We start from the raw sequence: 13212 nt of genomic DNA, 5'->3' as shown, positions 1-13212 counted from the left end.
GGTTCCTTTTTTTTTTTTTTTTTTTTTTTTTTTTTTTTTTTTGAAAAGACAACATGACCAAGGCAGCTTATGGAAGAAAAAAATTATTTGGGTTTTACAATTTCAGACAGAGTCTCTAACCATCATAGCAGAGACCATGGAAAGAGGCAGAAGGCATGGTGCTGGAACATGAGCTGAGAGTTTACATCTTTATTCACAAGCATGAAGCAGAGAGGACTAACTAGGAATGGCATGGGCTTTTGAAACCTCAAATCCTGCTCCAAGTGACACACCTCCTCCAACAAGGCCACACCTCCTAATCCTTCCCATACAGTTCCACCAACTGGGGAACAAATATTCAAACATGTGACCCTGTGGTGTGTGTGTGTGTGTGTGTGTGTGTGTGTGTGTGTGTGTGAAGCACTCTGCTACACCTGTTACCTTACTTTTCTATGAGTATAGTAGATTGTCCTGGGAAATACCTGAGTTCCAATACTTATTTTTCATGCTTATGATGATTTAAAGAAAGTTTTCTTTATATATAGAGAGCCCTCTCCTGGCCCATTCTGAAGCTTGAATGAGATAATTTTATTTCTGTAGTTGTCATATCAGATAGCAACTTTCTCTTTCTTAGTGATGCATTTCAAGCTTCTCTCTGCTATAAGGATGAGGAGGAGTGGGTAAGTCATCATGGAATAATTTCATGGAATAATAAAAGTGAGCTGTTTGTATCACACACAAGATAGAAAACATAGCTAGAGCTGAGAGTCATTATTAGCTTTTCCTAGTAGAGCAAGTATATTGATGTCACTTTTCTTCTGCTTTAGTCTGGAAACTGAAAAGGATCCTTGCTCCTTGTCTTAGTTAGGGTTTCAATTGCTGCAATGAACACCATGTCCAAAAGGCAAGTTGGGAAGGAAAGAGTTTATTCAGCTTACCCTTCCACATCTGTGTGCATCATTGAAGGAAGTCAGGACAGGAACTCACACAGTGCAGAAACCTGATGGCAGGAGCTGATGCAGAGGCCACAGAAGGGATGCTTACTGTCTTGCTTCCTGTGGCTTGCTCAGCCTACTTGCCTACAGAACCCACGACCACCATTCCAGTGATAGAACCACCCACAATGGGCTTGATTGTCCCCCATCAATCACTAATTGAGAATTTGCCTTATAGCTGGATCTTATGGAGGCATTTTCTCACTTGGGTCCCCTCCTTTCAGATAACTCTAGTTTGTGTGTCAAGTTGACATAAGACTAGTCAGCACATTCTTCCCCTACCCATTATGTTTTGCAAAGCTTCAAAGGACCATTCATTGATGTTGCTTTTGGCAGGATTCATCTGAAGCTGAGCAGTTTCCATGGAAACTCCCCAGCAATTGTGTTGTTGTGTCCTAACAAAATAAGTTCACAGAGAGGAGAGGTGACTCAGTCATGACTCTGTTTGCTCTTCCAGAGAACCTGGGTTCAACTCTCAGCATTCAGGTGATTGTTCAAAATCATCTTTAATTCAAGTTCCAGGGTACCCAGTGCCCTCTTCTGGCCTCTATAAGGACTAGACATTCAGGTGGTGTACAGATTTGCATGTGAACAAAGCACTTACATGCTTAAAATAAAAATGAAAAAAATAGTTTAAAATAAAAATAAGTACATGCCCTTAGCTCGGCTTCTCCTGCCTGGTTTTTGTTTGGCATCAACAGTCTCTCATGCTGACTCTCCTAACGACATCATTTTCTGCCCGTCTGATTGTATTCGGTTACAGTTTGGCTATTGAACATGGTAGTTTACATTTAGGTATTAAATTTTGACAGGTTTCTTTCTCCTTTGATTTGAAATACACAAATTAGTGGAAGTATGAGTTTTTAGTTTTTGAAGAGTGGATTGCCTATCATTAGAATGAACGCCCTTGATGCAAGGCTCCAGATTCACTCATACACCAAACAGTCATCAGTTGAACCATTTTAATATATTATACTTCTTTCTTTCTTCACACACACATGCACACGCACATGCACATGCACACACACACACCTTAACTTATTTTGTTAGGACAATTTATTTTTCAAAACAGGTTTTGTCTATGTAGCCTTAGCTGTCCTGGAACTAACTATGTAGACCAGGCTGGTCTCAGAATTCAGAGAGATCCACCTGCCTCTGCCTCCCAAGTGCTGGGATCAAAGGGATGTGCCACCCCCTCCAGGATTTCTTTTCTATTATTTTATATTGCTGATTAACAATTTATTTATTTTTCCTTTACCTTTAGAAGCAGCTGAAAGTACTGAGTCCTATTCAATACTAAGGTAGGATTTTAAAGATTAAGTACAGAAAAAAGAAAACTGGTATATGTTAGTGTTCTCTGGCTCCCCGATGCATGGTGTGCTAGACACCGGCTGTTTTGCAGTCATCACAACTTGTTTGCAGAGTATGCATGCTGTCTGTCATAACCCATTTTCCTCAGCTAGGTGGCTCTCACTGAGGGGCTCATAATCCCACAATTGCCAGGAAGCTGAGTTAGACTGTGCACTTTCTCAGTGCCTTTTCCTGCTCATCTGTATAAGTGATAAAACCAAGAATACTGCTTCGTATAACATCAATTGACAAAGTCCAGCTGTGTGTGATCCCTTGTACAGAGTGTTCCCGACAAGCTTAGTGGTGCTATAGTCGTGGTCTTAAAAATCTTACAGCTGTAGTCATAACCAAGTTTTGTTTTAAGGTTTCAGGGTAGATCTTAAGCTCATGGCTATCAGACCTTCAATTTGATACAGAACAAAATCATGCAACTTCTGTAGAGGAATTATTTTTCTGGAAGTAAACCATGTCTACATGTAGACATTATTCAACTACAATATTTAAATATGTCTAGAAGCTATCTGAATTATTATTTTACTGTTATTATTGACTCCCTATTCATTTCCCTCCTGAAATTTCATTTCTAATCTGTTCTTGTCATCAGTGAACACATTTGTTGTTGCTGTTGTCTTCCTGCATAGTTTTGCCTCCAGTCCTTTGCTTGTGTAAGTCCACACAGTATCAGGAGTTTAAGGACTTGTTGAAAGCAGCAAGAACAAAATCCGACCTCATGTTCCTTATGCCTAAGGCCTGTGGCCTTTATTTATCATTTATTTATCAGTACTTTAAAGATGAGGTATGTGAGAACTTGAAATCCATAGAGGTTGAGAATGGAATTAAAAAGTGGCTCCACGGCAGCTTCTAAGGATGGAATTACAGAGAAGGGGGAGTTTTTAGAAGCTCAGATGTAACACTTTTGGTAGCACTGATGATTTTAGAATATTTAGAGTCTATATCAGCAGGATCATGATAATACAGGAGTTTGGGGGGCATATTTATTAAGTTTGATATAGTCTCCTGCACTCAGTAACACTTCTCAATTTTCTAAATATGTCATTTCTATATCTTACATTTCATAACAATCCACATTTGACTTTAGTTGAATAATATATTCATGATTATTTGATTATAATAATATTAGTATAGCATTCTCGGGTTCCTATTAAAACTACAAATGGATTGTTTTTAACCTATGCATTTATTACAGAGAAATGTTTTTATATGTGTTTAGCTTAAACTAGATTACAAGCGTGTTACATTTTAGGAACATTCAAATTGCAGATGTTCTTCATAAGACTAGTTCAAAAACATCACTGGGTTTTCTTTGAGAAAAATAAAGTATTTACAGTGTAAAATGAAGTTTTGAACTTCAGTATAGAAAAGTAGATTTTTTCCACATAACAGTTTCACTGTGTTCGACACAAGTCCAGATGAAGTGAGAGGGTTTTTGAAGAACAGAACTCACCAATTTTTACACATTTTTGTTCTGAAGGTTCTCCACCAAACCTGATGTTAGTGACCCTGAGCCCACAACAAGAAAGGATGAACATAAATTTCATACAAAGGTAAAATTCTTTGAGAAGTTGATCTTCTTATTCTGAGTATGGATTGTTTTAGCATTTGTTCTTAGATTCAACAATAATCTATTTATTATCCCTTTATACTGAACACTGATCAGAGAAAACATCCAACATAGTTAGAATTAGTCAGTAGGTTTTTACTTGCGTTCCTCACAAAGAAATAGTAAGTATTCTTAGACAGCAAGGCTTGAATGAAGATGTGATAAGTGATGTAAATCTTAAATTCAGCAACCTTCCATCATGATAAAGTAAAATTAAAATTTGGGGGAGGATTTGTGGAACAAACATACCTTTGTGTCATTTTTTTAAATGATACTAATACAACTTTTATGAAACTCATGATTACAAAAAAAAATCTAGTCACAGGCTGGGGGTGTTGCTCAGTGGTTAGGAGCATACTCTGGCTTTGCAGAGGACCCAGGTTTGGTTCCTAGCATCACATGGTGGCTCACAACCATCTATAACCCCAGTTCCAGGGTATCAGATGCCTTTTTCTGATTTCTATGGGTATCAGGCATGTAGATGGTACCCAGGCATTCATGCAGGTAAAATATTTATATACATAAAATAAATGTAAATATTTAATGTAGTCACTTATAGTGATCAAGGAATTTTCCGGTGCCTCGTGGTTCTAACTAGCTAGCAGAAATGTGTAAATTTTTATTCCTTCGGTGCTTTTTCTTTATTAGCATATAAAGTTTACAAATATTTGTCATTATTTTGTGTGTGTGTGCATGTGTGCACACAGACGCACGCATGTGTGCACCTGTGTGTTCTTGCCCATGGTGGTGAGAGAGGTGTTGGATCCTCTGGAGCTGGAGTTAAGCAGTTGTGTGTGGATTGTGTGAACTGCCTGGTGTGGGTGCTGGGAAGCCACTGACAGAAGTACCTCTAGAAGAACAACCAGTGCTCTTAACTGGTGAGCCATCTCTCCAGCCCTTACTAGTGTACTTTTAGAAAATTAATTGTATCACAAAAATTATAAGTATTATTTGCAGCATAGTGATGAAGGCGTCAGCTGTATTCATGCATTCCACCATGGGGGTGTTGGTTATCAAACTGAGTACCATACATGTGGTAGGAAGTCCGGCTAGTGAACCACACTCTCAGCACTGGTGAAGACTCTTCATCTGTGACACTCTGAAAACATAGATGTTGTGATTTTGTGTGTACAGTTTGAATTTGTCTTCTCATAATAATGTCACCATGTTATAGCAACACATGTGGCCATGTCCAGTGAGCAACTTAACAGTTGTGGTATGTTCTAAGAGTCAGTACTTGTCATCAAAGAATGAAAAACAATATGAGCACCAGAGTTTACAATATTCCCTCTGGGAAATACCAGTCAGTATTTTCAAGTATCTCTTCCAACCAAGTCACTTGGTAGCACTCTCAGAAAGTCTGACTGACATTAGTATTTATTGGTTTTCCCCCTTTAATTGTGCTGTTTGAGCCTAGATCCAAGTGTATGTAATTAGAGCTCTACCACATGGTTACCCACCCACCCACAATACTGACAGTCAAATATTAACAGAACATTTTCAACTTTGAAACTCAGGAACCCTCAGGATTATATTCCTCCTAACATCCCAAAAGAATCCATATGTAAAGATTTAGCAGCTGTGAATGTCATAGCTTATTAGCATGTAACTGATTAGTGTGTGTCAGTACTGGGTCCAAATTTCCAAAATTTGAACAGTATCTAAAAAGTATTTGAGGGTTTATAAATATATTTGAATAGTGATAGATTTATGATTTTATTCACTTTTTGATAACATTTTATATACTGTGTTATGAAAAAGCTAGGAAGCAAGAACTCTTTGTCTGCTGACACAGAATTAGGAAAATCAGGATGACTCTAAAATAAGGTTTTACATTCCTAAAATCATGCTGGTATTTTAAAATACATAAATTGGCAGACCCAGACTACTCCCCCCCCCCAACTCTTTCATTCTCTTCTTTCTAGAATTAATCATAGACCTGCTGTAGCAGAGACCCCTTCTTCTATCCTATCTCCATTCCCTGGGGACTCTACCTCTTTGTGTAGACCCAGATTCCTCTTAACTCTTTCTTGCTGCCCCTCTCAGCCTCTCCTTCTTGCTTATCTCCATGCCTTTATATTACCCACTAACACAGAGCAACACTCTCTACCAGCGATCCTATAGCCATCATACCTACCTAAGATCCAGGGTGAGCAACAGCAACCAATGACCCAAACATCCAACCAACAAAAATCACACCAGACATTGCGACACCAAGAAACATCTCAAATATCATAACTCCAGATGCCTAGATCCCAGAAAAAAAAAAAACATAACATGAACAGTCAAGACAATATGCCTCCTCCCGAAGCCAGTAACCTACAGACAGGCACATTTAAAGAAAGGCACATATAAAGGCAGGCCCACTAGAATAATACCTGACTTCTCAGTGAAGACTTTGAAAGCCAGAAGAGCTTCAAAGAGAGATAGATGTTTTACAAACTCAGACTACAGATGCCAGCTCAGAATACTAAACTCAGAAAAACTATCCATCATAATTGACAGAGAAGGACAAACATTCTACAATAAAACCCACAATAGTTTCTATGGATCCAGTTTTATAGGAGGCACTAGAAGGAAAACATCAGTCTGAAGAAGTTACTCACACCCAAGAAAACAAAAGGAATAATTCTAAACCAGTAAATCAAAAGAGAGAGAAAAAACTCACACAATAAAAACAGGAATCAATGTTTATTAATAACTTTTGATATTGATGGTCTTAATGCCCCTCCCAAAATGGACACAAACTAACAGATTAAATTTGAAAACAAGATTCACCTTTCTGCTGCATCCAAGAACACACCTCACCAACAAGGATAGACATCAACTCAGGGTAAAAAGATAGAAAAAGGTCTTTCAAGCAAATAGACCCAAGAAGCAAGTAGATGTCATCATTTTAATATCTGACATAATAAACTTTAATCAAGACTAGTCCCAAAGAAGGACACTTGCATATTCATCAAAGAAAAAAATTCGGCAAGAGGCTATTATTATTACAAATATTTATACTCCAAACACATGGCCACCCAAGTTTGTAAAAGAAACACTACTATAACTAAAATCATATCTTGACACAGTGATAGTTGGTGACTTCAATACACAGGTCATTCAGACAAAAGGTAAGCTGAACTAAATGACATCAAAAACCAAATGGACCTAGTGGATCTTTTCAGAACATTCTACCCAAACACAAAAGACTATTCCTTTTTCTTGGCAGCTTATAGAACTTTCTCTAAAATTTACCACGTACTCAGACACAAAGCAAGTCTCAATAGATACAAAAAATTGAAATAACAGCCTGTATCCTAACTGTCCACCATGGATTAAAGCTGAATATCAACAACAAAAGAAATCCTACAAACTCATAGAAAACTGACTAACTCTCTTCTGAATAAAAAGTGGGTCAAGATAGAAACAAATAAGAAAATTAAAAGCTTTTTATAATTTATTGAAAATATGACATATCCAAACCTATGGGGCACAGTGAAGATAGTTCTGAGAGTCAAGTTTATAACAGTGTGTGTGTGTGTGTGTGTAAAGATCTTGTGTTAGTAATTTAGTGGCACACCTGAAAGCTCTAGAGTAGTAAGAAGAAATAACAACCAAAAAAGTAGGTGGGAAGAAATAATGAAACTTGGGGCTGAAATCAAAATAAAATAAAATAGTGCAAAGAATCTATCAAAGGGAAAATTACTTTTTTGAGAAAATCAACAAGATTGACAGACTCTTAGCAAAAAGACACACAGGAACCAGATTAATAAAGTTATGCCCAGAGAGAGGAGCCATAGGAAAGAGGGACATCATAACCAACAGTGAGGGAATTCAGAGCGCCAATGGGATATACTTTTAAAATGTATATTTTTTTTTACCAACTGGAAAAAATATAAAATAAATGGATGGATTTCTTTATACATAGAACCTACTGTCTTAGTTACTCCCTTTTACTGTGAAAGGACACCATAACAAGACAAAATTAGATGCTTATAAAAGGAAGCATCTAATTGGGGAGTTTGTTACAATTTCATAAGGTTAGTCTATAATTATCACAGTGGGGAGCACGGCAGCAGGCAGGCAGGCATGGTGCTGGAGCAGTAGCTGAGATCCACATCCTGATCCACAAGTTAGAGGCAGAGAGAGAGACTAGGCCTCAAAAGGCCACCCCTACTGACACCCCCTCCAGCAAGGCCACACTTCCTCATCCTTCCCAAAAACTGTTGTACAAACTAAAGACCAAATCTTCAAATATATGAGTCTATTAGGTCCAAAAATTAAGTCGAGATGAAATAACTTAAACAGATCCATAAAAACTAGTGAAAATCTCCACATCAAAAAAGCCCAGGGATGGATTTAGTGCAGAATTTTCCCAAACCTTTAAAAAAGAATTTATATCGATACTCCTCAAATTATTCTGAACAATAGAAACTAAAAAAACATTTCCTAATTCTTTTTATGAAGCTACTATGATCTTAATACCCAACCATACAAACATCTAACAAAAGAAAATTACAGAACAGTTTTCCTTATGAACATAAATGCAAAATGTCTCAGTAAAACAAAACCAAGAACATATCAAAAGATTACCTACCATGATCAAGTTGGCCTCATCCCAGAGATTCAGGGTGGATCAACATATGTAAATCAACTAACATAATCTACCACATAAGCAGACTGAGAGACATAAACCATATAACCACCTCATTAAATGTAGAAAAGGTCTCTGACAAAGTCTCTTCATAACAAAAGTCCTGGAGTGGCTAGGGACTAGGGAATTACCTCCACACAATAAAGGCAAGTTAAAGCTACCCCATAGCCAACACCAGACTCAGTGGAGAGAAACTTAAGGCATTTCCACTAAAATCAGAGACTAGACAAATACGTCCATTCTCCCTGACCTATTCAATATAGTAACTGAAGCCTTAGGTAAGAGCAATAAGTCAGCTGAGAGGGGATCATGGGGATACAAATAGGAAAGGAAGGAGTCAAAGTATCTTTATTTGCAAATGATGTGATTTTATACATAAAACTCTACCAGGAAATTTCTACAGCTATTAAATACTTTCAGTAAATAGAAGGATGCAAAATTAACATACAAACATCCGCAGTTTTCCTAATACAAATGGCAAGCATACTGAGAAAGAAATCAGGGAGAAAGTACCTTTCATATGTGCATCTTGGAATTACTCTAACCAAGCAAATGAAAGACTTCTATAATAAAAACTTTAAGATATTGAAGAAAGAAATTGAAGGTGTCAGAAGATAGTGAGATCTCCCATGATTATAGATTATTAGCAGTAATATGTTGAAAATGGACATCCTATCAAAAGCAATCTACAGATTCAATGCATTCCCATCAAAATTTTAATACAATTCTTCACAGAAATTGTAGAAACAATCTTCAACTTAGTATGGAAACACACACACACACACACACACACACACACACACACACAGAGGGGGAGGGGTAGCTAAAACACTCTGAATAATAAAAGAACTGTTGGAGGGACCACCATCTCAGATTTCAAACTGTACTACAGAACTATAATAACAAAAACAGCATGGTGGGCTGTGTCAAGATGAAGCTGAGTATCTCCTTCCCCGCCACTGGCTGTCAGACACTCATTGAAGTAGATGACGAATGCAAGCTGCCTACATTCTGTGAGTAGCTCCTGGCCACAGAAGTAGCTGCTGCTGCTCTTGGTGAAGAATGGAAAGGCTATGTGGTCCAGATCAGTGGTGGCAATGACAAGTTTTTCCCATGAAGCAAGGCGTTTTGACCCATGGCAGAGTGCACCTGCTGTTGAGTAAGGGCCATTCTTGTTATAGACCAAGGAGAACTGGAGAGAGGATGCCCAAGTCTGTTCGAGGCTGCATTGTGGATGCCAATCTGAGTGTGCTCAACTTGGTTATTGATAGTCCTGGACTGACAGATACCACTATGCCTTGTTGGTTGGGACCTAAAAGAGCTAGTAGAATCTGAAAGCTTTTTTTGTTTGTTTGTTTTGTTTTGTTTTTTGTTTTTTTGAGACAAGGTTTCTCTGTGTATCCCTGGCTATCCTGGAGCTCACTCTGTAGACCAGGCTGGCCTCAAACTCAGAAAAAATCTGCCTTCTTTTGCCCCCCAAGTGCTGGGTTTAAAGGCATGTGCCACCACTGCCCAGCAGAGCTTCTACTTCTAAATCTGAGAGTCCAGTCAAAAATAAGTCTTTAAAAGCAACAAGTAAATAATCAGACCTTGAAAAAAAAAAACCCAGCATGGTATTGGCCTGAAAACAGACTTGCTTGTCAATGGAATTGAATCAAAGACATAAGTCCAGACACCTGATTTTTTATTTTTATTTTTATTTTTATTTATTTATTTATTTTTAACAAAAAAGCCAAAACGGCACTCTGGAGAAAAGACATCTTCAACAACTGTTGTTTATCAAACAGGACAGATGCATACAGAAGGCTGCAAATAGATCCATGTTCATCACCCTGCACAAAACTCCACTCCAAGTGGAGCATGGACCTCAAAATAAGGCCTGATACGCTTAATCTGTTAGGAGATAATGTGAGAAACAAATTCAGACTTACCGGCATGGATAAAGACTTTCAGAGCAGGACACTGACAGCTCAGGCACTAACATCAACAATAACTGGGATCTCACGAAACTGAAAAGCTTCTGTATGACAAAGGACACCACCATCCAAAGGACAGACTACAGAATAGGAAGAATTTTTACCAATTACACATCCAATAGAGAGCTAGGGAGTGCTTAAGTCCACCAGAATCAGATATTTACATAATAACTCATAACAGTAGCAAATTACAATTATGAAGTAGCAATGAAAATAATTTTATGGTTTGGGGGGTTACCTTAACATAAGAAATTGTATTAAAGGCTTTAGGAAGGTTGAGAATCACTGATCTAAAATATATAAAGAACTCAAAAAACTGGACATCAAGAAAATAATAATCCACCTTTAAAATGGGGTATAGATTTAAACAGAACTCTCAAACGGCTGAGCAATACTCAAATGTTCAAAATTCAAATCAAAATTACTTTGAAATATTATCTTAGGACTGTCAGAATTGCTGAAAAGAATAAAACAAAAGACAGCATAGTTTCTCCATTGCTAGTGGGAGTGTAAACTTGTACAAAGACTACAGAAATCAGTGTGACGGTTCCCCAGAGAACCAAGAATCAATCTATCTCAAGATCTAGCTATACCACTCTTGGGTGTATGCCTAAGGGACTACTACAAAGACACTTGCTCAATCACATTTATTGCTGTTCTATTCACAATAGCTAGGGAATGGGAAAAATCCTAGATCCCCTTCAATCAATGAATGAACAATAAAAAAAAAATGGTACATTTATACAATGAACTATTATTTAGCTCTTAAGAAAAATAGAATTATGGCCGGGCAGTGGTGGTGCACGCCTTTAATCCCAGCACTTGGGAGGCAGAGGCAGGTGGATTTCTGAGTTCGAGGCCAGCCTGGTCTACAGAGTGAGTTCCAGGACAGCCCCGACTACACAGAAAAACCCTGTCTCGAAAAAAACAAAACAAACAAACAAACAAACAAAAACAAAAAAAAAAAAAGAAAGAAAAATAGAATCATGAAATTTGCAGGTAAATGGATGGAACTAGAAAAAAATAATTTTGAGTGAGGTAACCCAGATACAAAAAGACAAATATTGCATGTTCTCTCTTATGTGTAGATGTTAGCTCTTAAGCTTCTGATATGTGTGCTATAATCCAATAACTACAGAGATTAGTAAGGAGCTGGGTAGAGAAGAGGATCTCCCTAGGAAGGAAAAATAGAATATAGTGAAAGATAAAAGTGAAACTCAAATAGGAGAATTGGGAGAGGGAAGGGAAAGGAAGGCAAATGAGGAAATATTAGAACAGCATACACTAAAGGCCTTTTGAAAAATCATATAGGGCTGGTGAGATGGCTCAGCGGTTAAGAGCACTGACTGCTCTTCCAGAGGTCATGAGTTCAAATCCCAGCAACCACATGGTGGCTCACAACCATCCATTATGAAATCTGATGCCCTCATATGGGTGTCTGAAGACAGCTACAGTGTACTTAGATTTAATAAATAAATTTTTAAAAAAAGAAAAATCATATAGAAACATACTGCTGTCAAAGCTCCTAAAATACATATATCTATGAGAGGACTCTAAACAGGATCACCAAGTAATAAAGGAGACAATGCCCCAACTAGACATTTTATGCCACCATAAAACTCCAGTGCCAGGACTGGGTTACCCCTTGTTGAATCATTGTCCAGGGTAGTCCCAAACACCACAGGCTACTGCCAACGCTATTGGTTGTGCTGTATGAGTTGACAGTAAGGCCCCGTTGCTTAAGACAACACTTCTGTCATCAAACCCAGAGAAGTCAAGCTGGTGAAGCTTCACCCCTACTGTCACGCATTTATAGCACGGGAAGGTACTCTGCACATAACCAGAGAAGAAAGGAAATTATTTCTATCACCTAGCAACAATCACTGAAATCTACAGCAGTGATCTGCCTGCAAGATAGGCTAGTGCAATAGTGTCACACATGTTGAGGAAGTAACCAACCACTATGTGATTGAATTTAAGACACACTGTAAGATGGAACCTTTGTCTGACATTGTTTGGGTGGCCAAACTCCCCATGGGCCTAGAGGAGAACAAAATACAATGGTTCTTGTAAAGGAAAACAACAATACCCATAGATCAGTGCCTTGCCTAATTAAACCTCATCAGAAAAGTTTTCTCTTGCAGCAGATGGGAATTAACACTCAGACCCACAACTAAACAATGTGCAGAGGAAGAGGCTTCAGAGCACTCAGTCCTAAATGGGATGTTTTCATCAAAGCTCTCCCTTCAAGGCTCAGGGATTTATGTGAAAGAGGAGAAAGACTGTAAGACCCAGCATTGATGGATGACTTCAAGGAGACAGTGTCTTCCGTACACAACAGGACTGACGCACAATGAATTCACAGAGACTGAGGCAGCATGCACAGGTTCAAGCCAGACAGGTTCCAGTGCTGAGAGTGAGAAGTCGACATGGGTCCTAACCAAGAAGATATTTGCAGTTGATACTCAATTGCAAAATAAAAATTAGTTTTTTCCCAATAGAGTGCCACTGGGTAAGTCCCCAGGCCCAGGAGGTGGTTGGCCAACACAAGATGAACTCAGTGAAATTTTGTGGAATTTTTCTTTGATTTGGCATCTTTTATCTGGTTGGTCTTTTGCCTGTTTTTGTTTTTTTTTTTTTTTTTTCTTT

General features: G+C 38.1%; 1 protein-coding gene across 2 annotated transcripts in view; it reads left to right on the top strand.

The window, feature by feature from the left end:
• Nucleotides 1-13212, top strand: part of LOC117712380 (uncharacterized) — a 111583-nt gene that overhangs the window by 40681 nt on the left and 57690 nt on the right. For both annotated transcript variants that reach the window (XM_076938186.1, XM_076938185.1), the window contains exons 16-17: nt 2239-2275; nt 3817-3889. In XM_076938186.1, coding sequence (XP_076794301.1) covers nt 2239-2275; nt 3817-3889 — 110 coding nt within the window. The remainder of the gene's footprint in view (nt 1-2238; nt 2276-3816; nt 3890-13212) is intronic.

The sequence above is a fragment of the Arvicanthis niloticus genome, chromosome 7 (assembly GCF_011762505.2).
Source record: "Arvicanthis niloticus isolate mArvNil1 chromosome 7, mArvNil1.pat.X, whole genome shotgun sequence".
NCBI classification, from domain to species: Eukaryota; Metazoa; Chordata; class Mammalia; order Rodentia; family Muridae; genus Arvicanthis; species Arvicanthis niloticus.
Note: the sequence above shows the minus strand (reverse complement) of the source record. Positions and strands in the feature narration are given on the sequence as shown.